This window comes from Alosa sapidissima, chromosome 19, assembly GCF_018492685.1.
Source record: "Alosa sapidissima isolate fAloSap1 chromosome 19, fAloSap1.pri, whole genome shotgun sequence".
NCBI lineage: Eukaryota > Metazoa > Chordata > Actinopteri > Clupeiformes > Clupeidae > Alosa > Alosa sapidissima.
Genome location: NC_055975.1, coordinates 4,433,754 through 4,459,709, shown reverse-complemented (window position 1 = coordinate 4,459,709; position 25,956 = coordinate 4,433,754). Strand labels below are relative to the sequence as shown.

Here is a 25,956-nt window from a genome sequence, read left to right as displayed (position 1 = left end):
TGCATGCTCGTCTCTATGGGTGTGCTTGTGCTCCACATGCATGCATGCTCGTCTCTATGGGTGTGGTTGTGCTCCACATGCATGCATGCTCGTCTCTATGGGTGTGGTTGTGCTCCACAGGAAAGCTCCAAGAGGAGTGGATCCGTTCCCCTGCCTGCTTATTCTGGTGTGGTTGTTATTTTTCCCATGAGCTGGTGATATGTCAGCAGTCCAGCCTCTTCCCCCATTGTATAACAGATGTCTCTTTTTATTTGTAAAAAGAGAGGGTTCATGTAACGTTCAGGCAACATGACTTCCTCTTTCTCACATTAGTGTGGGTGGTGTATTTTAATAATGCTACAGAATAGCCATGGCCACAGACACAGACACAGGCACAGACACAGCTGCAGTGTATTTCAACCTAGCCCGTGTGTGCTCAATTCCAAGACTGGTTGTCTGGGTGGAGTAGCTGTTGCTGGACATTCCTGACATGAGAGAATGGGAGGGCTCAGCTGTCACGTCCGAGAGCCGCCCCCCAAATCTTCCTCAGATGCTCACGGCTTCAAGTGAGTGAGCAAAGTGGCTAAATTTAGCTTTTATCCTCCCAGCTCCAGGTTCTAAGTGGAGGAGCAATGACAGACTAACAAAAGGAAGACCCGGACTCCAGACAAATTAGATGGGTCACCCACTGAAGCAGCACAATTGAATTAGTTTATTTTAGCTCTTGGTGATCTGCAGCGCGTTTTACTGTCATGTCTCTTTATGCTTTTCTCTCTTTTTCTCACTCGCACTTTCAGTTTTTTTTTTTTTTTGACCTGTATAGGCTATTGTGTGTGTTTGTGTTTATTTACGCGTATGTGTGTTTGTGTGTGTGTGTGTGTGTGTGTGTGTGTCTGCGCGTGTGAGAGAGAGAGAGAGAGTGAGAGAGAGAGAGTGAGTGAGTGAGTGTGAGAGAGAGAGAGAGAGAGGGAGAGGGAGAGAGGGAGGGAGGAAGGGAGAGAAAACCTTACTCTGCACTGAACATAATTTCCTTGACCACACTCCAGAGAGGAGGGGAGTGAGCAAAGTGAACAGGCTCCTCTCTGATGGCATTCACTCCCAATGTGGGCTTCTAGGCAAGGGAAAGCCTTTCAACTGTTTGATTTAATAAGGACTTACCTCCATCCTAACGGATTATCCTCACCTGGAACCCAGGGACCACAGTAAAAGGGGTGAGTACTGCCGTCTTGATTTTTATAAGACAGTAAATGTTCCCAAAAAGACCTGTCACCCCTCCATGCCACTGTATTTAACAGTGTGTAAAAACCATCACCCAACTGTGCTAATGTGATCTCTGGATCTTGTAAATGATGAAGTTTTGCAATATGCCTCAAAGTTTAGAAGTATAATTGCCTGAGGTGGGCTGGCTTACTAACTCTATACGCAAACATAAATTACTTTACTCTAAATCCTTCTGGATGGCTGAGACCTTGCACACTGACATGCTAATCCAGACAAATTGTGCTCTCAAGAGGAACTTGGACGGTGAGGTAGAAACAGCTCAAATTCAGATTGTTTTGTCCACCTTTGGCAGTAGTTTAACTTTCTAAAACTATATGGATATCTCTTACATATGACCCATGCTATTTGTTGGCTGAGAGGTTCAGACAATGCACTCTTACATTTAACAATGTCAAGGATGATTTGACATTTTAAAGCTGGTAGCTTTGGTGTTTTTAGTCCTTGTCTTTGTAGACCTGTTTGTTATCAAATTTCGTTATATAAACCCATAGGCTTAGTCAACTTCTTATCAACTTATTGGGTTTGTATCATTGTAATTTATATATTAGCATGACTATTTAGACACAATTGTCCAAGCAAGTAATTAAAACAGTTGAGTAATATAAGTCAACTAATTTTACACAAGCAAGTCTGTATGAAAGTGTTATATCTGTGCATGTGAAATGCACTATACAAATAAACTGACTTGACTTGACTATATCAGTTTTTGGTTGTTCTCAGGAACTTAGACCATTTTCTCTTAGTAAACAATAGTCCACTCCTTCATTTTAAGAGCAGACAGCTTAGACATGCATTAAGCAGTTAAGACAAGATGCATTAGTGGCTCCCTATGCACAGTGCCTTACATCACTGCATTATTAGCTTCCCACATCACTTGTTCCCTGTCAAGGGAAATGATAAGAGAACGGCTGGAATGTGACATCACTCCTCCGCTTGTCCACTCTACTGCCCACACTGCCCTGAGCAGAGTTTTTCTCAAATAAAACCCAAACACATACTGTATACACAATATGGAATATGGATATAGCTCTGAGAGGTCATGCTCTTCCATGAACTAAGTTATATATCAAAAAGGGGAGGTTCTGAAATCAGTTGATTACATATTTCACAGATAATGTTGTAGTCTATTTCACAGATAACTCTGTAGTCTCAAGGTGACTCAACTGTCTGATTCAGATGGTAACAGATGACTTTAATAAACAAATGGGACTCATGATGTCAACAATACATGAGCATTATTTTGAACATAGTCATGGGTAAAGAAGAGCAACAAAAAGTAAAGGCAACACAAAGGACAAGAGTTCATCAGTCAGTATGACGTGAAGACAGGATAGGGCATTGAGTGATCACATGACTAAATGTGGCTATGAACATTGCTTTTTTAGAAAGGCACAAGTAATGCTGGCCATATGTCATCCCACCGTGTGTGTGTGTGTGTGTGTGTGTGTGTGCGTGTGTGTGTGTGTGTGTGTATTTCCATCCAATGTCACTACTCCCCCAAAAAATAACCACACACCAATTCATGCCTGTCCACTGCAGTCAAATGTGAAGTCTTTGAGCTCGTTCACCACTTGGAATTTTGAGTTCAAGACTCACACTTCAGTGATCTGCCTGTTTCTGGGATACAGTCCTCCATCTTGTACTCTACCGGGGTTGGTTAAGAGAGGGGTGTGAGTGTGTAGTGGCTTGGGACAGCAGAGTGAGGTGCAGCACGTCTGACACCAAAGCAGACACCCTGAGTGGAGCCAGACTGACAGGCTGATACCCCTAGATCCCTACAGGAGAGGCGACTCCACAGACTCTACAGGTTGATGATATGGTTGGTGTTAAATGCTGTGCGCAACCTGCCATCTTATATTACAGACCCCCTTTGAAACCTGTGAAATAGTGAGTCATATGTAGTTCAGGGGACATCACTCAAAACTCATTTAAAGTAACACAATGTTTAGAATTCCCCATTTCGTTAATAATCAACGTACTGGGTACCCATTTAGTGCTAAGACTAAGACCTAATTAGTCTAAAACCAGTGAAAAGGGTCATGCTCCTACCCACTACAATAGCATGACGTAGTGCAATATCAGTCGTCCGGACATGCATTGGCAATAAGAGACTCCATTCCTCTTATTGTATGTCAGTGTGGCACTGATCAAAATGAGTTTGAATCAGTTATTATGAGGGATAAGAACTACATTGTGTTGCTTTGCCTTCTAGTTATTGTTTATGAGTGTTTTCACAGCTGTAATGTATGGTTGTCATTTGAGAGGTCTTCCACAGTGAAATACTTGACACACGCTTTTGTAAAAACAAGGGCACAAACATCAGCTGTTTAAACTGCCTTTGGTTTCCATAATTTGATTACCATCCCATAAAGCAAATTTATGACTGTTTGTCTAACATACTTTGGAGTAGCAAATGATCCACAGTGAAAAGTACCTTTACTTGTAATCTATCAAATGAAGGCACTGCTACAAGGTTAATCTTGTGTCTGAAAAGAGTGTACCTCCTCATATAATTGGCTAGTCAGTAGTTATGGCTAGTTATGTTTTTCTTTGAAAACGTCCCCATACCTTGTATAAATGAGTTGACCTTTGTTCTCACACAAGATTATGACCGCTCATATCAAAACTCAGTAGCTGACTGCGATAGAGTCTGTTGTTTGTTGTGGGAACACCATAGAGGCCGGCAGTGACTCTTTTGTTCTGTCATTTCTTCAAAAGAATATGCCTTCAACCTAAGTAGAGACTGTATGCTAGGCTGGGCACTTCTTGGACAGCACTTGGACAGCACTTGGACAGTGATGTCACGGCATTAGTCAGTGTTTCTTCATGTTTATCAGCAAGAGGATTCTGGTGCAAAAACAGCTTCATTCATGAGAGCTTAGCTGGTGTGGATCATCTTTTCCAATGTAAGCTTTACTTTTCATCTCTGGTTTTGGTAGATGTACATATCAGAGTCAAGAATGTTATACCAAGATCATGAAATGTTTACCCGTGAGAGCTTGTTGTAGTATGCAGATGTGTTTTTAATCATTCCTCTTGCAAACTTAGTCTTTAACTCAGTAAAAGTCCACACATTGTAAGGGCAGTGAGTCTCTGTACATGAATGTGTAAAGTAAAAATGAACACATTTGAGATGTGGTGATGCAGTGAATGTCTTATTACACTGGATATTGGTGATCCAGAAGCCTTGAACATCCAAGTAAAGGAACCTACTGACTTAGTATACAGTATTTGAGTGTCACCTTGGTGTCATTTAAAGGTTCTATTAATACCCCGACTTGAACCTGAACTTCGCACGGAACTCCTCCCCCTTGGAGGACCCTTTTAAGGTGACTTGAAATGATGTCATGACACCGGAGGCAGTGTGGCCTCTAGGTGTTGGCTTACGGATGATATTCCCCATTCTGCTTTCTCAGGAGGTCAAGCTTATGGTGTAGCCATGCAGCTTAGCCCATTAACAGTATTTCATTTACACGTTAGGCCCTGAAAATTACTTTTGCAATTACTTAGGGCCTTGTTTGGCTTGAATGAGTGATGTATGTGCTGAGTGAGGTAACTGGCTTGAAATAGCACAGTCACTGTGGGCATGGACACCAAGTCTTAAAAACTCTCCAAACTCAGCAAGCTTGATTGGATTCATCGGTTTTATGCCATGCATAAAATACAACACTCATGACCTCATCATTGATTTCATACTGCAAGGGCAAGAGAGCACTGTGCACATGGGTCAGAAGGACATAAAACTGCCTGAGCCTCATGCATGGGGCAACAGCAAGTGGCCCTCTCAAAGTTTGAGCACTATATTTCTGAGGCATATAAAGAGGATACTACTAGTTGAAACCTAGTATGCAAAATGACATTCTGCCTGAGCAGGACATGTCAGCAAGAGAAATATCGCCGTGGGATATAAATAGAGGCCTATCACTATATACAGTAAGATCAACTGGAGATTGTCCAAACTGTTGATGCTGTCATGAAGCGAAAGGTACTGAGTGGAGTGGAGCTGAGGAGAGTGGAAAAAGAGCCCTCATGATTAGAAATGTTTGCAGGACATACCATGCAGTCTTTCAGTGGCTTAAGCTATTCTGTGACCAAGTCACGGGCGCTTGGTTGTGTGACTGAATGTTTGCCTCTGGGGCCATTCATATATCACTGTTTTTGTTGCATTATAGCAAAAACATTCTCTTACAGATGCAACATTTTCTGAGGACCTCAAAGAATAATGTTCTCTATTTTTGTGACATTGTGAAGCCTTATGTGTTTAGGCAGGGTGACAGTATCTCTAAGGTTATGTCTAGGTCTAGGCCCTTTGCCTCAGCCAGCGCTGTCTGCTGCACTTGTCTGTGTTTATGTGAGGAATATGCGCTGACATCCTCTCTTACGGAACCTCCGCGTTGTTGCCGGAGCTTCCCCGTGCCCTTATTTAGTCTCCCCGCAGCTGATGTGTGACATGTCCAATGAAATCGGTCATTTCTTCAATGGCAGCGGAGGAATCTGGCATTTGGACAGCTGCCCGGTGCAGCACTGAGAGAGATGATCTTCAAAAGCTGACTTCAGAGGCCAAATTAGGAGCACACAGCAGGGCTGTCTGCCGCCCCTTACACCCCTGCGGGAACACAAACACCTTGTTGAACATGCTTGATTTGATTTCACCAAAACAACACAAGACCACTGCAAGAGCAGAGATCAGCAGTGGTCTATCAGGCAAGAGTGTCACACATGCCCATAGAGTGTTACAAAGGCAAGGAGCATTTCAGCTAATTGACTTAGTCTACTGAGAATGCCTTTTTAAGAAATCTGACGGTAGATCAGCAGTCGATTATGAAAGCAAAGTCGGATTCCATTTCCATTTTATTTTTATATTAAGTATATTATTAAAAATCACATATTGGAATTTAATCGGAATAAAAAAGTGTGCACAAGGCTTGGATCTTATTTGTGCAGAAAATAAAATATCAAAAAATAAGTTCAAAATGAGTAGACTCCAGACTCCTTCCTACCTCCCTCAGCACCACACTATCTACTGGTGTCCCCAACAGCACAGGGTGACCTGAGGTGTGGTGCGTCCCCGTGACACGTGGGAGCATCACAAACCGAGAGAGAAAGGTTCAAAATAACACACATCACAAACAGACCAAAATAGACGGCAAATGGGAATGTGCCCTGTCCACAGAAAGTGGCTCGCCCAGTCACAGAAATACTACTCTGCCATTAACGTGTGAGGGGTTGGGGTCCCACGCGGGAGTCATAAAGGCCGGGTATTTGACTACGGGAGATGTCTGTTGGAATGTTGATTACTGATAGGGCAATATACTCTCGCTGTTTCTCCCACCCTTCCAACCCAAATGCACAGGTGTAGGAAGGTCCTATAAATAGCCCAAGCTAACCGACAGCTGGAACAGTTGCAGTTCTTGTAGCCAAAAGTTCTCAAGTTGTGGAGGAAATGCTGCCCAGAATCTTCTACCTTAGTCCTGCCTTACCACCGCATTTTAAATGAACACATAGTATTGAAGAATACACAACAACCTCATATTTAATATGCCGCTGGTGATTGTATTGTAACACAATGGTTATACAATGTGTTATCGAAAAGGTTTTGTATTTGGGTCCACCGAGTTTGTTCACTGGACAGTTATGCCTAGTCCAAATACCCAACCCAGGACATGTGTAACTCAGAGTAGGCCTGGCTCCAGACTGAACATTCCCACATACTGCAGGACAGGAAGGAGACCTTAAACACAGGGTTCCCCGATGCGTTTTACAGCCTAACCCTGTTGCCTTAACCTTGATGGTTTGTGCAGATATTTAATACACCCTCTTTGCATCAACAACTTGGGCTTTTTCTCTGGTGTGTTTAGGCAGACCATAAAGACAACTATGGCCATAAGACTAATTAGAATGGCGGCAGAAAATTGAAACAGCATTCCATCAAACCCATTGGGTGAGATGGAGTCTCTCAACAAAAGAGCCAACTATATATAGCTGAAGGGTCAATATAGGCTACAAGCAGCTGGTCAGAAGAGCATAACTCTATCTTGCACACAAGTTTCAACCAGGCATTGAATGGGGGGCTTTCGACATTATGAATGTGTACTTATCTATATTGATTCTGACTTACATGACTATTGCACAAAAGTATTAGGAGACTGGCATCAGACACAGAGCTCTGATGGGTGTTTGTTGGCTTGTTTTATCATTTACCTTTCATTTTATGACTGGCCCAGACTGAATTTTCATTCACTTATAGCAATACATGTAAATTCTGAAGTTCACATACCTGAAACAACCAAAGCTTATGATTAGTTCAATTAACAGATATTCACAGCGTAACTCGTTTTGTCCTGGACTTGGGCTGTGTCAGTACCTTTTCCACAGAGTTAAACCAAAGGCCCTATGTACAGGCCACGCAAACCTGTCAAAGATGTCAGGGATTGATAAATATGTCTTCCTATGTAGATATGTTTAATTGATTGCCTTGTTCATTTCCATGTTAACAGCTGAAGACAGAGGTTCTCCTCAAGGGTATAACGCCTACCTAGTCTAGCTATACATGGGCACATGTCTGTGCCTGTTGGTGTTTTCTGGGCGTGATAAACCTCCTCAAATTCATGATAAGAACTAAGTGCTGTACTGTAGGCTACCTCTGTGATTTGTTTGCTCCAGTACCTGAGGAAACTGCTGTGCATGAGTGGTGTAGGCTATTAGTGAAGGTTACTTATTCGACTTATTCGAGCATTTTCCCACACCCATGTGCTGTGATATAGACAAACAAGAATGTCAGACGGGTTCTTGAAGTCAGTTTGTGTGCTTGTGTGTCTGATAATGTGATGGGGCAGGAAATCACCCTTTATTTTCAGATTTGCATGCATTTAGGTTGAGTTCATGATTGATAAAAATTTGTTATTTCTGTTCATCACAGAAACTGAGCCAAGCAAGTAGTGTAGTGTTCAATTTATAGTTGCAATTAAGCGTTGAATATAAAGAAATGCTCACATCTGAGCTATGAATAAAATTCTCTTGGTAATTTTCACCAATGTAGGCAGAGAAAGGCAGAATGTAATTTGCATTATGCATGGATAAACTTATCAAGACCATCTGCTACTATTAATACTACTTGTATTTTGGATATTCTGGATATTTTATCACAATTAATTTGAGTTCTATTAAGCAACTAGGATCCTTGGTAGTATCACAACAGAATGACAATAAGCCAAATTTTCCCTCTGTACAAGCCCAGGTTTGAGTAGATTGTGGCCAAGAATATGTTTTTACCCCATCTTGTTTTCATTGGACAGCCTGACAGACGAAAGCTGTTATTACTGATGTGTCCACTCCCTGCTCTGTGCTACTTGGCTCCCGCACCCGCATACGCATCCCTGAGAGATCAGTGCATGTCTGCGGTCAGCGCGCAGCTCCCATGCCTAGCAGAGGCGCTGAATAATCACAGCTCTGGGCGATGAGGGAAACAGAGGGAGAGTGTGTGAGCTCGGGGTGGAAGCTCGTGGCATGAGCCAGGTGCTGCAGGGAGGTTCAATGATGTCAGCGGGAGGGGTGTTGGGTTCAACACTTTCCTGCAAGCACTTAGGCCTCTTGTTGTTCTGCTTCATACATTGGTCACCCTCCACAGCATGCTTCATTTCACTTCAGTGTAATACACTGGTTAGTGATATAAAATACATGTAAAGCATGGTGGAGGTCCCAAGGCATATCTTTGAACCTTATTCGGGGTTACATGTTAGGTTAGCTATTAAAATAGACATCAAATGATTTCAAATGTGTGTAATTACATACTTTGCACTAATACTCATTTTCCAATGTCCTTTTTTTATAAAGGTAGAAGATGCGATCGAAAAGCAATAGCATGGACAGCACTGTTAATGGCGTGTTGGTTGTGCCCTGCGGACCTCATGACATCAGCCAAGAGGAGGACTGCAAACTGCATGCCCCTGACAAGAGTAAGACGCTGAAAGAACAGCAAAAGGATGACGCAGAGCAGGAGCTTTCAGGGACTGAGAAAACAGACGAGAAGTCCACAGAAAATAATCACCTAAACCCCGGGCTGAGGGACCTGTCCAAAGATGACCTTCTGAAACTTCTGGGAATCATGGAAGGGGAGGTTCAGGTAATGTCAAAGAAAAGATTACCAAATACTATAAACTGCCCCGTCAGCCTTGGTGGAAGCACTACTGCATAGCGCAGTAATGATAGTGGATAAACCACTGAACAATTACTTTATCCTTGCAAGACTATATCCCATTTATCATCATTCTTCTTCAACATCCAGCTGCTCATTGTCACATCACTTTGTGCTAACAGCAGTTATAACTGCCCAGCGCTAGGATAGTGGCGTGCACGCTGCGCTGCACTGTAATTTTCGGACATTGCACTGATAGCACTGTCAGCACGCTCATTAGTGTAACGCTCTGGTCAGACCCAGGGTCCTTTTGGAAAACAGCCTTATTTCCTGGAAGTGATCTCGGGGCTGGGTGGGCCTGGGCCTCGCGCTGTATTTGGTCAGCCTCCAGGCAAGTTCAGCTCTTGGCCTCCAGTTCTCCTGCGTCCCTTCAGCTTCCTCGGCGTGGCCTCTCTGGAGGGTTTTTCCATCGTATTAGAGGCCGGCTGTGGACAGCGTGTACTCAGGCTGGGCCAGAGAGCACAAGCATGTCTAACAGGAGAGTGTGTGGAGTGCATTGTTCTTAGGTGAATAGATAAAGCACTATATAAATATAACACATTGTTGGTATTGTTGACTAAAACAAAAAACTGGGCCACTGATGGTTCCTCATAAGGAACATGTGCCAGTAGTTCTAAAATAAGTTTTGAATATGTGGTAACATGGCACGGGCATATTAGAAAATAAGATAAATATGTTGTTGTAACCACACGGCAAAAAAACACCTGATTATAAAGAAGTACTGTATGTACAACCACAATGCAATAGCTTGTTGAATGTAACAATATGTAAGTGCAAAGTGACATAAGCTAGTGGTGAAAAATGCTTACTGCAGTCCCACAATGGCATGTTGGAAGGAATATCTCTAATATGCCAAGCCTGGTTCGTTTATCCTTACAGAAACAGAATTTTAGGACCTGGAAGCAGCACGGTGGATCTGACACCTCATCAGACTGTTCCTAAAACTGGGATCACACTTCATTCACACATTCACATGTGTATTTGGGGCACATTAGATCATGGATGCTCACACTTACTTACTTACAGATTTACAGTGCTAAAATATGATGCCTTTTTACAATGTGGGTGGGCCAACAAAGCTGTTACTTGAGAACGTGGGGCCAAAAGATTCATACTTAGAGTCTGGCTCCATCTAGTGTCTTTGATAGGTTTTACTGAGGATGACTGCAAATCAGTGCAAGAGACAAGATAGTCTGCTCTATGTCTATGTTGTGTCTGTAATGGTGCAAGTTTCGTGTTTTTGTCTTAAAGTCCAGTGGCTTTCTTACATATATATGTGTGTTATGCTTTTACATGATTTCAGCTGCAAGATAACATTGAATTGTTCATCATATTCACAATTTTATTGATCTACTTTTTACTGCATTCATCTGATTTTATAATTACTCTTTCTCTCTCTCTCTCTCGCTCTCTCTCTCTCTCTTTCTCTTTCTTCTCTCATCTATCTTATCTATCTATCTATCTACCTAACTATCTATCTATCTACAGTATCTATCTATCTATCTATCTATCTAATATATGCTCTCCAAGCATAAGAAATGCAAAGCATCATATTTTGATTTGGAAAAACACCAATTTTTACACCAATTCAGCATTTGAATGTATTTGAAAGCATACTGAAAGACAATCAACTTACATAACCCTTAACAATGTGAAATAAATGCTTTCTTGCTCTGATTGCGACTCTGTGACTTTGTGCCCGTAGGCGCGTGAGGATGTGATCCGGGTGCTGAGGTCTCAGCATTGCCAGGGAGACGCAGGAGGCCTGGAGTCCCGTTACGGCTCTGTGGGCCCCACCAAAGCCCTGCAGGCCCTGCAGAGAGACGGCCTCCTCCTGCACTCCAAGGGCCACAAGGACGACGTCTACGAGAAACCCATTGCAGCGGTATGTTTATGTTGATGTCTAAGGTATTGAACAGATTTGTTTGTCTAAAGCGACTTACAATGACATCAATAAACATTATATTTATATTAAAATTAACAGTTTATCAAATGAAATAGCCTGGTTAGCAGGCAGACCTTCTCAATTGGAATTGAGAGTAGGTCTGGAAAGGTTCATGGACTTATGACTTCCAGCAGGGGCGTAACTAGCAGTGAAATGAAACTTAAATTGGTGCAATTAACTGTATTTGCATGCCCGGGTTTTAGGGACATTGGAAATGGGCTTCAATGGCTTCTTGGCCAGACGCCGAGCAAATCCCAAATTTGCCAAAGGTTTGTAAGAGGATTCCCAGACTACAAATCAAGTAGCTTCAAACAAAATGACAGCGGTACAGTCAGATCCTCTGTTTATAAATGACAAATCCCACCAACAAATGTGGAGAACAATACAATTATTAAGTATTATAGAAACAAAATGTCATCACATTTCAAGTGATCATTATACATCACAGTATATCATTAATATATGCTTTGGTGGCTTGATTAAGGGCAGCGGTACAGTCAGATTTTCTGTTCTAAAATGACACAAGTAGAGAATAATGCCAATCATTGCCAATCAAAAATGAAACATGAATTTCACCAGATTTCAACTGATGAATCATTGCCGTAATATACATTGAGTATTTCATTAATAACCTGTGTGTGTGTGTGTGTGTGTGTGTGTGTGTGTGTGTGTGTGTGTGTGTGTGTGTGGTCTCTCCAGCTGGACCAGTTGCAGGATAAGCACAAGGAGGCGTATCGTCGTATGCTGGAGCAGCTCCTGATGGTGGAGAAATGCCACCGTCGCACCCTCCACGAGCTGGACATCGAGAAGCGCAAGCATGCCGACTACATGAACAAGAGCGATGATTTCACCAACCTGCTGGAACAGGAGAGAGAGAGGTGAGGAGAGGACAAAACCAGCAGTGGACATCACACTCAGAATCAGAATACAAGCCATTTGTACAATATACAAATAACAAATATATTATTTACATTTACAATACACAATATGCCATACCTGTCAACACTCCCGTTTTTCCCGGGTTCTACCATATTTCAAGGTCATCTCCCAGCCCCCTCCCGTTTTTTTATTTCTCCCGGAAAACTCCCGTAATTTGCATGGCCATCAAACTTCATTTTAAAATCATTGATCCATTCATTACAGTGCATGAAAATGCACTGTACTGTTCTTCCTAGGCAACAACAACAACTTCTTATTATTATTCCGCTTACCACTTTTTCCGTACGCAATTTCTCTTGAACAGTTTAACTTAGAAACTTCATTCAAACTTTAACTATTGTATATTGCTATGTCTTTTCAACTTTGAAACTTTTATACTTTTTAAACTATTAAAGAAAAACTTTTAAAAAATCCCCATAGACTTAACATTGCTTAAGTCTATGGGGATATCTATCTTAACACCACCTGGCCACCTGGATCAACTGCCAGTCTCAGGCTTTAAGCATACAAACTGGCCTTATTAAGACTACACATCCTGTTCAACTGCTTCCTCTGCCAAAAACTGTTTAAAAATAAAAGTCCTCACTACAATATTTCACTGTTAAACAATTTAACCCTTTAAACCAGAGGTTCCCAAACTGTGAGGCGCGCCTCCCCTGGGGGGCGCCAAATAATTTGAGGGGAGGCGCGGAAGATTGATTCAAAAAAGAAGGAAAAACTTTTAATTCATGTTAGAACTATCTATGTTTTTTTTCTATGATTATGTAATTGTCAACATTATAAAATCGAAATAAATCATAGAAGAGATGTATACTAAATCTTTGGGATAGTGGAAAGTATTATTGATCCCTATCCTGAGTGAGAATGTATTGTGCCAAACTTCATAACGTAATTTAGCAACAGTGCCGCCAGCCGAGCTAGCTGCAAGTTACCAGTGAACGGTAACTTGCAGGTTGGAGCTTGAACTCCAAGAGGATTTGTACACGCAGCCTTACAACACTGTTTACAGCTCTTCGAGTCACGGTAAAATTTATTTTTTGTTACATAGCTAATTGAGATAAACTTATGGTGTTGGTGCTTGCGTTTCTTTAGGAATCCGCCGCCTTGGTTTGTATTAATAGATTAGAAATTAATATTAAGTGACAGATACACGTAAGAGGTTGGACATACGTGACGGTAATATGTGACGTTCCGATAGCTAACTTAAAATGGACAGATTTGTCACATTTTATCGCTGCACGGCCCGAGCCTGATATGGGCAACAAAGCCAAACGTCGGGGGGGGGGGGGGGGGGGGGGGGGGGGGGGGGGCGCGGAGGTGTCACTGTTTTCAGAGGGGAGGCCCACGTTGATGGAGTTTGGGAACCCATGCTTTAAACTACTGAACTTTTCAACTGTTCAGCCATTGTAACTGTTACTTGTCATCAACTATGACTCCTACCCACTGTAGCTAGTTAGCATGGTTAGCATAGTTAGCATGCTAGTTAACATTTTTAACAAAACTGCTAAAAATGATTAGCTAAGTTAGCTAAGTAACATGGTTAGCATAGTTAGCATGTTAGCATGATAGTTAGCATAACTGCTAAAAAAGATTAGCTAGGTTAGCTAAGTCACATGGTTAGCATAGTTAGCATGTTAGCATTGTTAGCATGCTAGTTAGCATTACTGCTAAAAATGATTAGCTAGGTTAGCTAAGTCACATGGTTAACATAGTTAGCATGTTAGCATTGTTAACATGTTAGTTAGCATAGTTAGCATAACTGCTTAATATGATTAGCTAAGTCACATGGTTAGCATAGTTAGCATGTTAGCATGCTAGTTAGCATATTTTTCTTCTTCTAACGCAGTTAATGCAGCTTCAACCGTTTAACGTAGAAACTTCATTCAAACTATGTTGCGTATGTCTTACTTAGGACATGGGGGCTTTGTATTTTTCATCTATGTAACTTTTATACTTTTTAAACTATTAATTATTAACTTTTATAAAATCCCCATAGACTTAACATTAGGCTGATGACATCAGAATGGACTAATTAACTTGATTTGCACCTGTATCAACTTCCAGCTGCTCATCTAGGCCCCATCAAAGAATCAGTTCAACTGATTGCACCTGTATCAACTGCTTTCTGCTGAACTAGGCCAACTCTCTCTGTGTCTCTCCATTCTACAAGGATATAAGGCACATTTCATCCAGCTTTCTATCCATTCATCCTCTTCAAACCATTCACTCATCCACCCATTAAACTATCCATCAACATCCATTAAACAATCTGCCTATCAACATCCATTCAACTTTCTGTCTATCAACATCCATTACACTATCTACATTTTTTTAAACTATATACTCTGTCTCAGGCTTTAAGCATACAATATGGCTCTATTAAGACTGCCGTTAAGCAATTAGAATCCTAGGCCAGGTGGCCAGGCTATATTAAACCTCATCTACCTAGTTCAGTCATTCCAACTATTAAACCTCATCTACCTAGCAAATAATTTAACCTTTTAAACTATCCACCTATTTAACTGTTCAGTCATTCCAACTATATTAAACCTCATCTACCTAGTTCAGTCATTCCAACTATATTAAACCTTATCTACCTAGCAAATAATTTAACCTTTTACACTATCCACCTATTTAACTGTTCAGCCATTCCAACTATATTAAACCTCATCTACCTAGTTCAGTCATTCCAACTATATTAAATCTCATCTACCTAGCAAATAATTTAACCATTTAAACTATCCACCTATAACTGTCCAGTCATTCCAACTATATTAAACCTCGTCTACCTAGCAAATAATTTAACCTTTTAAACTATCCACCTATTTAACTGTTCAGTCATTCCAACTATATTAAACCTCATCATGTTGGTTGCCAATTAGCACATCATCTGTTTTAACAATATATTTCACACCATATGTTTTGCATTTTCATGCACTGGTAATTCCCTGGAATTGCGTTTTCTAGTTTTTTCTATTAGTCTGACATCTCCCAGGTTGCCAGATTGTGTATGAAATACACCCTACACATAGGCCTACACGATCACTTAGTTTCAATTTCAACCGTTTTGTCATAGGCTAAAACCTGGCAACCCAAAACCCAAATAAGGAAGCAGGTGCCGACTGCGCAGCCCGAGTCTCGACGTAAGCAAACGGGCTGGTTGAATGGCCTACTCCAGAACTAGCTGTTGTGATATTGTTGGGAATTTAATTGATTAACACATCACATAAACTGTTATTGAGTGTTGTTGATACACTGAACTTGTGCCCTCGGAACCAAAAATAACCCCCCCCCCCCCCCGCCCAAAAATAAAAAAACAGGTATGCAATATGCAAGCAAAATACAGATTATAGAAAACAGAAAAAGACATGCATGAAGTGCACATGTGATGATGAACAATAATATGCATCAGATATTCACAACAAATCAGCATATACATCTCTTCATATCGGTGAAGCCAGTGTTTCTCAAAGTGTGGTCCGCAAGCTATCCCAAGTGGTCCGCGAGCAGATATGCTAAAATATAGATGAGTTGTTTGCAATATTGAACCAACTTGTATGTAAATCCAAACAGTTCTGCAACATTGCCTATGTAAGCTACGCCAGTTCAAATCATATGAATCCTCTAACACTATAAGCAAGGTGGTTCAGTGAGTAGGCCTATTGTGTAATATACTGTTGAAGTAGGTCTACTTTTTTTTGTCCGTGAGTTCTTTTTTATTGATTTAAGTGGTGCTTGGTCTGAAGTTTGAGAAACACTGAGTTAAGCCCACTGAAAACCATGTGTCTATGTCAATCAATGATTAGGTCAGTGGGACAACAATCTAGACAGAGTTTGAGGTCCAGTCTCCCGTCCCCCAAACCTCCTGCTCCTGTCTCCTCTGTTTATATGATGTTATCTCACAGCTCAGTGCACTAAACTAGGCTCCCATGACACTCAGTCCAAGGGTCACTGCACAGGGTTCATCGCCATGGCCACAGCAAGTGTGTCCCACACCGTGCTCATGTAGGACAAAAACTAGAGACAGTTGGTGCAGAGATGTAGAGAGGAATCGCTGGTGGGCCCACATCAATGGAGAAGGACATGGTGCGTGCAAAACAGAGAGAAAAAAAGAAGCTGCACACATGAAAAGGAAAGAGAGGGGCCACACAGGGATCTGTGCCATCAGACAAGTGATTAAACTGTTCATTCATTAGAAGAATATGCCAGAAACACAAAAGAATGATTCAAAGTCTTAGACATAATGTTGATGTAAAACGTCCTAAGAAAAGGGTTAATGCAGGGTTCATTCAGATTTTTACCAGACAAAAAGAAACATTCAATATCATTCAATATGTTTTCTTTCAGATGCCTCCTAATTCATGTTTTTTTTTTTATTTTAAAACAGTTATGTGTAAAGGTATATGTCCAGTCATCAGGTTTGAAATCCACAGATGACCAAACATATTTAGTCTGCGTTATGGCCACAGTCTTGCTGTCTGTGTGTACTGCAAACCCCTTTCTGCATGTAAAGGGTCATCTTCCACGTCAGATTTGACTGACATGGGGTGAATCTCTTGAGATTTGTGCTGTAGTTAAATGCTTATTTGGTTGCCTCACCCATACGGATCACATTGGTTGAGGAGTTGCTGTGCTGGGAGGTCTAGTTGTTTTGCATGGTTCATTTGCATAGGCTGACAGATGAGCAGAGATGAGGTGATTTGGGCCGGACAGCAGACACAGTGACTTCAACAACATCAGGTCAGAACATGGGTCCAGTCTCACAAGTCATAAACTTCAAATAGCCTCGCGCCAGACAGATGGAGCATGAAACGCTCCTACTTTACAAGGCCTTCTCCCCTGCGTTTACTGGCAAAAGACCTTGGGGGGAGACAGGGAGGCTAAATCAATGTCAAAGCTGTCAGCATCAAAGGCTGAAGAGGCTAGAGATGAGCGAGAAGAGAGAGAATTTTCACATGGATCTCATCAGAGAAAGAAAATCCACTTGAACCCGGCCTAGGGTCCATTTATGGCTGACCGGGATTACTCAAGTTTCATGCTCTGTTAGATGTCCCATGGCAGAGACACTTGAACTTAGACGTATCACATCGTATCACATTTTCATATGCCTTGTCAAATATCAACAGTGTGCGGTAGAGCAATCTTATTTTTGCTATTTAGGTATGTTCCTGCAATCTACCTGCACCTAACCAGGCTGTGCGTGGATCTTGGTTTCATTTGGACTGTTTATTAAAGACTATCGCTACTGCACTGCATTTTGCCTTCTCAGCAAAATAAGACAGACTATGAGCTGACCTGGAACTGGAGTCCTCTCTGGACTAAAGCATATCTTAATCTGCCAGGGTATTTCCTATGGCCTGGTTGGCTAGAAATGCTCTCTAGTTGCCTCCCTGCCAGACAGGTGTTACCACTCCACTCCAGGTCCAGCAGCACTGCCACTGAGCAGAGGGCCTGATATCACATTCCACTTTAATGTAGTCATGAAAAGACAGAATCCAACATGGGCTGTCAAACTTCTGGTATCAGAGAATGACCTCAATCACCTCAGTTTCTCTCTCTCTCTCTCACACACACACACTCACGGACGCACGCACGGACACACGTGCACACACACACACACACACACACACATACACACATACACACACACACACACATACACACACCTATATTAAGCTTGTAGATAAACTCAGATGCAAATTTTTAGTCTCTGCCACGCCCAAGTTTGTTTTTATCTGACGGTGTATTTGTATAAAGGTTTTTCTTTCCTTGTCCTGCTTTCCAACCTTTTTTAGGCCATATCAGCCCAGATAGCGCTCATGCCTTCTTCCCTCAGCGGTCTACTGGCACACTGGAATGAAAAAACACATGGCTTTCCATATGCAAATCATGTTAGGTACCTCTTGAGTAAGGATAAACTCACCATAGTGACCTCTGCCAAGAGACCTGAACTTGTCTGTCAATAGCATAATTAGTGTGTCAAGATTGGTCTGGCATCAGAGAGCGTTTATGAAAATGTTAGTATTTTTGTGCAGCTGGTGGGGAAATTTTGAAGGCCAAGGTCAACATGCTTACTCTGACACCTTCTTTCCTCCATTCTTTGCCTGTAATTCCAATTCCAGTAGTGATTCACTATACAGTGTACTATGTACTGAATGAATGGATGTTCCTAATGCCGGGAGAGTTTCCATCCAATGTTTTCATTTAATTTTGACCACTTGATTTTATTGCGTGATTCCATTAAGGTTGTCCTGAATGGAATCAACCTCAAGTTTTGAACCCACACCTGCACAACTCTTCTCCTTATTAGGAAAGTGTTTATTCTACACTTATGGAAACACACACACAGACTTGTGTGTCTTTTAGCTGAATGTACATAAATGTGCTTGAAATATAATATGTTAAAAACAGCACTCACCGACGCACTTATTCCTACTGTACTCTAATGTTTTTTTAAACTGTCCTGAAATTGTGAGAATTGTTCTAAAACTTACTGTTTACCATGTTGTTAGTCGCTTTGGTTAAAAAGCGTCAGCCAAATGTAATGTAATGTAATGTAATCAAAATTGGGGACCATACTAGTGTTGAATCATAACAGCATTGTTTCTATTCAAGTTTGAACGCAGTGATGACTTTCTTGATAATAAGTAAGTAAGAATGAATCCATGAGGTCAACATATTGCAGCAACAACAGCTCTCTTTAATTGTGATTTCAATGCCCACAGCTATGGACAAAGCTGTATTTATCGATGTTTAAATCCAACCCATCCATTTCAGAGTAACAGCAGATTTTGCCTGGCCTTTGCCCTGATTCTAGATGAGAGTAAGTGTTGTGACCTAAATCTGGATTGTCTTTAACATTGGCCACATGCCTCTACCCTTTGCCTGAGAGTAAACTGAGGGGAGAGTTTCAAAAGGTGTTAATGACTGTGAGAAGTGTGTATATAAATATAGAGTGTGACATGGTCGGGGCAGTCTGATACCCTGCGGGCAGGAGTAAATCTGAGTTTGATCAATGACAGGACTTGTTTGTGTTGTGTTAACTAACTAGCTTTTATACATTAGATGAAAAACTCAACATGGGCATGAAAGTATACTGGAAGTGTAGACATGTTTCCCTCATCTTATTCCCATTTCTCAACGTTGCTGACATAATTTTATGCCATGTTTTAGATGTAGATTTAGACATTCTAAAATAACACACAAAATTATTGCTTTGGCATTTTCATTTTCTCTTAGGAGTACCACCTGTTTTTGTGTGTTCTTGTGTATCTCAAATGATTTGAATACAAGTAAATTAGCATGTGTTTGAAAAACAAATGAAAATTAGCCATGCCTGCATCGTTGCTGACAAAATGTTCTACTGAGGAAACTGTGAACAAAGAAAGACAGGTCCTAGGGTACAGAAAATTGGTCAGCTGCACTAATTTTCCCAGCCACTGAAATCATGTGGTCATTTCTACTCATGGCAAAACTCAGCCCAGAATTTATTAGTAATAAACAGGGGGGAGGAACCAATGAAAGGCAGAGTGAAGAACAGCCTCCCCACGGACATAATCCCACCTCCTTGGAGACCCGGCCAAGCCTTTACAAATGTGTGCCATATAAGGGCATGATGACATCACCAGCCTATGCCTGTGCAACTTTGCACATTTTTCACTGTTCATTGGTGTAACAGCATGTGTTGGAATTTGACGTTTCAGTCGTTAAGGAGCAGAGGTCTAATGTTATAGCATTAGCAAGATAGAATTGAGGATTTTCTAAAAGGGACTTACCTGTGGCACATCCACACTAGAGGGTAAGTTTTACATTGTGGTTGGGCTATTACAAAATGGTGACAGGCTATCACTTGTACTATAATAACATTAAAAAAATAATAATTTTGCACAAAGTTAGCCAGACCTTGTTTGTCCTCAGTGTTAACATATACATTTAAGGCAAGAGCTGTCACATTCCTTTGAAGAAAGTTCTTGTGTATTTGAATACATAGGTCTCTTGCTGGGTCTTCAAAGAAAGGCTATGCATAGACAGTGTGAGAAGAAGGGAAGGGGGGGAAGATAGCCCACTAAGGGGCTTAGTTAAACATTCACTTCCATTTTGGATTTTTGGTCACGGTTCCAGCCACTAGTGCAGAAAACAGTAGGAACACTTTTGGCTGGCAAGTCTGTGTGTTTGTGCTGGTGAGGCTCTCTGGCTTGATCAAGTGTGAGAAGCATGTTAAATGCCAGCAGGAAGAATCACATGAGAGTTCAGCCTACAGTGTCACCCGCTTTGCCCCCAGTGCCATTGCTTCACTGTGCCATATCCATTCGACATGCCTAATCTCAACTACTGTATAGTCAGGGCACACTGTGAATATCTTGGCAACATGGGCAATTCATTTGCAGTTAGGCAGTAAAGTTCAGTTGGAAATATAATGATTTCCTGTAGTTGAGATATTGCCACCTTTCTAAATGTGGAGATGGGGCAACTTTTTGTGCAATGTTGCTGGGCAACTACAAAACCGGTTCCATGTGTTCTGGCTGGTGATCATGACAATTTGCCTACTGCTGACTAAAGTTCTCCAGAAAAAAAAATGCTGGCCAATATCAACAGGAATTTGCCTGGACAACAATACACAGGAATACTGCCCAGCAACATTGATTATCAGGTTTAGTGTTTTATTTTATTTTTTTGTGATTAACTTTTTATTAGGTTTTTAGTAAACACAAAGACAAAACAAAAAACAAACCAACAAACAAACAAAACCATCATCCTCATAACATGAAGTCAGGGAATAGTGGCCAACTTTTATTAAGGTACATCTAAATCCAAAAAGGGATTCCCTGTTCTGAAAATGTATAAGAGTGAAATCATGGTGGTGCTGAGTGTATGTATCTTGGTAAATGATTAATACATTGTACAAATGATGATACATGTACATTATTTTAACGTATAATCTGTTTCTTTTATATATCTCACTATAGGTTGAAGAGATTGCTGGAGCAAGAGAAAGCATATCAAGTGCGCAAAGACAAAGAGAACACCAAACGTTTGGAGAAGGTCAGAGCAGAGCTTGTGAAACTCAAATCCTTTGCGCTCATGCTTGTAGATGAACGACAACTCCACCTCGAACAGATTGATCAGCAAAACCAGAAGACCAAGGAGCTTACTCAAAACCTCCAGGAGAAGGAGCTGAAGCTCAGTGAGGTTGGCAACCAGGCAAAAGAGGACAGTCAGAAAGTTCTCACGCTAGAGACAGAGTTAAAGGACACGTCAACAAAGATTGCGAAGGAGCATGAAGAGATGACTGCCAAGCTAACAAGTCAAGAGTCCCAGAACAAACAGTTGCGACAAAAGGTGGCTGGGCTGACATCAAAAATCGAAGCTCTAGAAGAGACCAATGGAGCACTGCAGAAATCAGCTGATGAATTACAGGAGCTCAGGGACAAAATTAGCCAGGGAGAATATGGAAACTCAAACCTCATGGCGGAGTTGGAGAACCTCCGTAAGAAAGTTCTAGAAATGGAGGGCAAGGACGAGGAGATCACCAAAACAGAAACACATTGTAAAGAGTTGCGTAAGAAACTCCAAGAGGAGGAGTGCCAAGGCAAAGAGCTAAAGCTGGAGGTTGAGAGACTTCAGATGAAGATGGCTGAGCTGGAGAAACTAGAGGGGTCCTTTAGTTTTAGTCGAGCTGATTGTTCGCAGCTCCAGATTGCTTTGGAAAAAGAGCAGAGTCTCTCAAAAGAGCTAACAGATGAACTGGTGGCACTGAAGATCCGTGTGAAAGAACTAGAGTCAAGTGAGTTAAAACTGGAAAAGGCAGAATTAGCCCTTAAGGATGACCTTATAAAGCTAAAATCTGTTACTGTTGTGATGTTTAATGAACGCAAGAGCATGGCAGAGAGAATAAGATCAGAAGAAAAGAAAAGGGATGAGTTGAGCAAACTGTACAAGGCTGAGCAAGAGAAAGTAATGGAAGTCACTGAGAGACTGATTGAGGAAAGCAAAAAGCTTTTGAAATTCAAGTCAGAAATGGAAACCAAAATGTCAATTCTTACAAAAGAGAGGGATGAACTAAAGTCTAAGCTGGTTATTGAGGAAGACATGAATAAGGAGATCAGCACAAGAGTATGTATATTGACACAGAAAATCGATGGGCTAGAGGGAGTAGAAAAGGAATCTGCCAAATATATGTTAAAGCAAGAATCAGGTAGACCGTTAGATGAAAGTAGACAGGATGAGAGTAGAATAAAAGAACTGACTATGGAAATCGAGAGGCTGAAGAATCGTCTGAAACAACTCGAGGTTGTGGAGGGAGATCTCATCAAAACTGAAGATGAGTATGACATGTTAGAAAAAAAGTTCAAGACAGAGCAGGATAAGGCAAACAATCTCTTTCAACAAGTAGAGGAGATGAAAAGTCAAATTGCATTTAATAAAGCAATAGAAAGAGGTGAGACTGTGATCCAGGAGGCAGAATTACGGCAGCGATGCCTGGCAGAAGAGGCTAAAAACAGGGACCTGGAGGCTGACGTACTTGCCCTGAAGGAGAAGATCCATGAACTTATGAACAAAGAAGACCAGCTCTCACAACTGCAAGTGGACTACAGAGTCCTTCAACAGCGTTTTCTTGAAGAAGAAGACAAGAAGAAGAGCATAAGCAATGAGGTTCTCAACCTCAGCAAAGAGCTTGAGGTTACTAAGCGTTACAGTCGCGCCCTAAGGCCAAGCACAAATGGGCGTAGGATGATGGACGTTCCAATGACATCTACTGGAGTGCAGACTGACCCAGTGACCAATGATACTATTGAGGAGGACACACCTGCTGTGTTTATCAAGAAGTCTGTGCAAGAGGAAAATCATATCATGAGTAACCTTCGACAACGATGCCTCAAAAAATCGACAGAACGATCAACTGTTGACCGCTACCCCTCTGCGGCTAGTGACATGAGGAAGTCCTGGATTCCCTGGATGAGGAAGAAGGACAGCAGTCACAATGGCTCTGACAAGTCTTTGCAAATAAACGGGGAGTGCTCACCTGCTGAGCTCACCTTGTCCCAAAAACAAGGGCAACCTTTACATATCAGGGTAACTCCAGACCACCAGAACAGCCAGGCAACCCTTGAAATCACAAGTGCGCCTACCTCCAACATTTACTCAAGTACAACAGTGATCTCAAATCAGGGCCTTCAGAAGCCTCGCATAACGATCATTCCTACCACCCCGCACATCACTCCCACAAAAAACAGAACTAGTGAATGTCCACGGGGGCCAGAGAGGGCCAAGTCCCCAGTCACAATCACAACCATCTCCAGGGCAAAATCTCCTGAAAGCAGGATCCCCTGCTCAGACAGATCCATGTCACCTGTCTCAATCATGTCCGTCAGCACTTCCTCACTCTCAGACGTCTCAAGCTCTCCAGAACCACAGGAGATGATAACTGGTCGGGCTGTTTTCAAGGTGACCCCTGAGAAGCAGATGGTGCCCGCACCTATTAAAAAATATGCGTGCAGCTCCAACATCGTCACCACCGAGGACAACAAAATTCACATTCACTTGGGCTCTCAGTTCAAGAAGCCTTCTGAAAGCAGCAACCATATAGGGGCTATCAGGTCACCTGCTGAGGCAGCTGAGGGCAAGGAGATCTCGACTGGAACGGTCCTGCGCTCCCCACGCCAGAGTTCCTTAACTCCCAAGGCTGCAGCCAGCAAAGTGACGAGCAGTATCACCATCACCCCAGTGTGCACAGCCCCAGCAAGACCAGTGCTGTCTGTGGTGAGTGCTGGACTTCTATGTGATGGGCTATATCTCATAAGTAGATTAATTGTCTGTTAGATCAACTCATGGCAGGCTTTTCTTTGAAGGAAGTCATAATCTAAGCTCTAACTGTAAAAATGTGTACTTTGGCTCATTTTGTTAAATTAAAAATTGGGGAATGATCACCTATTGAGATAACTGAGGGCCAAAAGAAGAGCACTATTCTAAAGGACATAGATAGACAATAACAATGCAATTTCACATTTATAGGTCACTGACAGAACATATATATATATATATATATATATAGAGAGAGAGAGAGAGAGTGTATATATACATAAGTATATATACTCTTTTGATCCCGTGAGGGAAATTTGGTCTCTGCATTTATACCAATCCGTGAATTAGTGAAACACACTCAACACACAGTGAACACACAGTGAGGTGAAGCACACACTAATCCCGGCGCAGTGAGCTGCCTGCAACAACAGCGGCGCTCGGGGAGCAGTGAGGGGTTAGGTGCCTTGCTCAAGGGCACTTCAGCCGTTCCTACTGGTCGGGGTTCGAACCGGCAACCCTCCGGTTACAAGTCCGAAGTGCTAACCACGGCTGCCCCACAACATCCCTGTGAAATTAGAAATTGTTTCATTAGTTTAACCTAATTAATATATCTTAAATGAGCATTTAACAAATGTAACATACTGTAGCATAATATGGGAAGCAGTGGAAACAACAGAACAGTTTGGCATAAAAGCCACAAGCTTTCCTTCACAAGGAAAGTGCTGTCCTCCAGTGTGTCACAATGCACAATAACATTTCATACTGTATGTACAAATCCCACAAAAGGTGTTTAAGTAGTGAAAAATCAATCACAATCAATTTCCAGTTTCCATGATTGCACAACATGGCTACTGCAGAGCTTTTATTACTCTATTACTGTATCTTAATCTTACCTCTTGCCCTAATCTTTCCCCATTTCTGTTATACTCTCTCCCTCTCTTCTCTTATCACTTTACTCTCTCTTCTGTTAACCCTACAGCAACCAGTACAAGACATTCTCTCCCCTAAGTCTGGAGCAAGCCGAATCCCCATGTCCCGTGGTATGAAAACAGGGAAGGCAGTGTTGGGAGCCCTTGGCATCTCCAGTGCAATGAAGATGGAGGCACGCGCAGATGGCCAGTCAATGAGAATAGAGCTGAAGAAGTCTACAATCAGTGGTGCTTCCTTTCTGAGCGGAGGGAAAAGTTGAATTTTTAAAAGCGGACATTTCACAATAAAACAACCCTGCTTTTTGAAGCAGTCAGGGAGTTTAACAGCTCAAACTGTGAACTGTACTCTAAAGACCATTTCCTAAAACAAGTCAGGTGGCATCATTTGCTTGTGCAAATCTGTTCCTGTCTTGAGTGTACACAGCTAACAAAAGATCTGGGTACACCGGTGCTGGGTCTTTGGCCACAAAGCCTTGAGTAGATACATTGCTGTTCATGTGTTTTGAATACAGACTCTCCGAAAGTCAATATACTGGTAGACAAAACTATTTAACATCTATGTTTAGGATCAGCTTGGGATCTTTTCTTAGTATTAATCATAATTGAGTGAACAAAGGTGATGTCCTGCTGGGACATGCTGCTAAATGACTAAAACGATAACTGCTTTTCTGTATTCATAACCATTTCACTAAGTGGGACTTTGTGATACTATTTTTATGTTGTTCATTGTAACTGTTGATGCCATATCTTCTACAAAGTAGCTAAAATGGTTTTTTATTGTTTATTGAATGAATCATTTTGAAATAAAAAGGTTTTCATTTCTTTTGAGGGATGTGCAAGGAATGTATGCAAGGGAAAAAAATACGTTTTAGATATTTTTTAGAAGA

At 41.7% G+C, this 25,956-nt stretch overlaps 1 protein-coding gene across 3 annotated transcripts; it reads left to right on the top strand.

The window, feature by feature from the left end:
- The first annotated feature begins 923 nt into the window (after window positions 1-923).
- LOC121692732 (filamin-A-interacting protein 1-like) lies at window positions 924-25,897 on the top strand. 3 transcript variants are annotated; one of them, XM_042071580.1, is made up of 7 exons: window positions 924-1,190; window positions 9,094-9,382; window positions 11,160-11,339; window positions 11,603-11,668; window positions 12,099-12,277; window positions 21,305-24,098; window positions 25,120-25,897. In XM_042071580.1, exons 2-7 carry the CDS (start codon window positions 9,101-9,103, stop codon window positions 25,327-25,329), a joined length of 3,711 nt encoding a protein of 1,236 aa, XP_041927514.1. In that variant the 5' UTR covers window positions 924-1,190; window positions 9,094-9,100; the 3' UTR covers window positions 25,330-25,897. The 3 variants fall into 3 exon arrangements, with proteins under 3 accessions (XP_041927514.1, XP_041927517.1, XP_041927516.1); XM_042071582.1 differs by lacking the exon at window positions 924-1,190 and adding an exon at window positions 3,971-4,166; XM_042071583.1 differs by lacking the exon at window positions 11,603-11,668.
- Window positions 25,898-25,956: the final 59 nt, after the last annotated feature.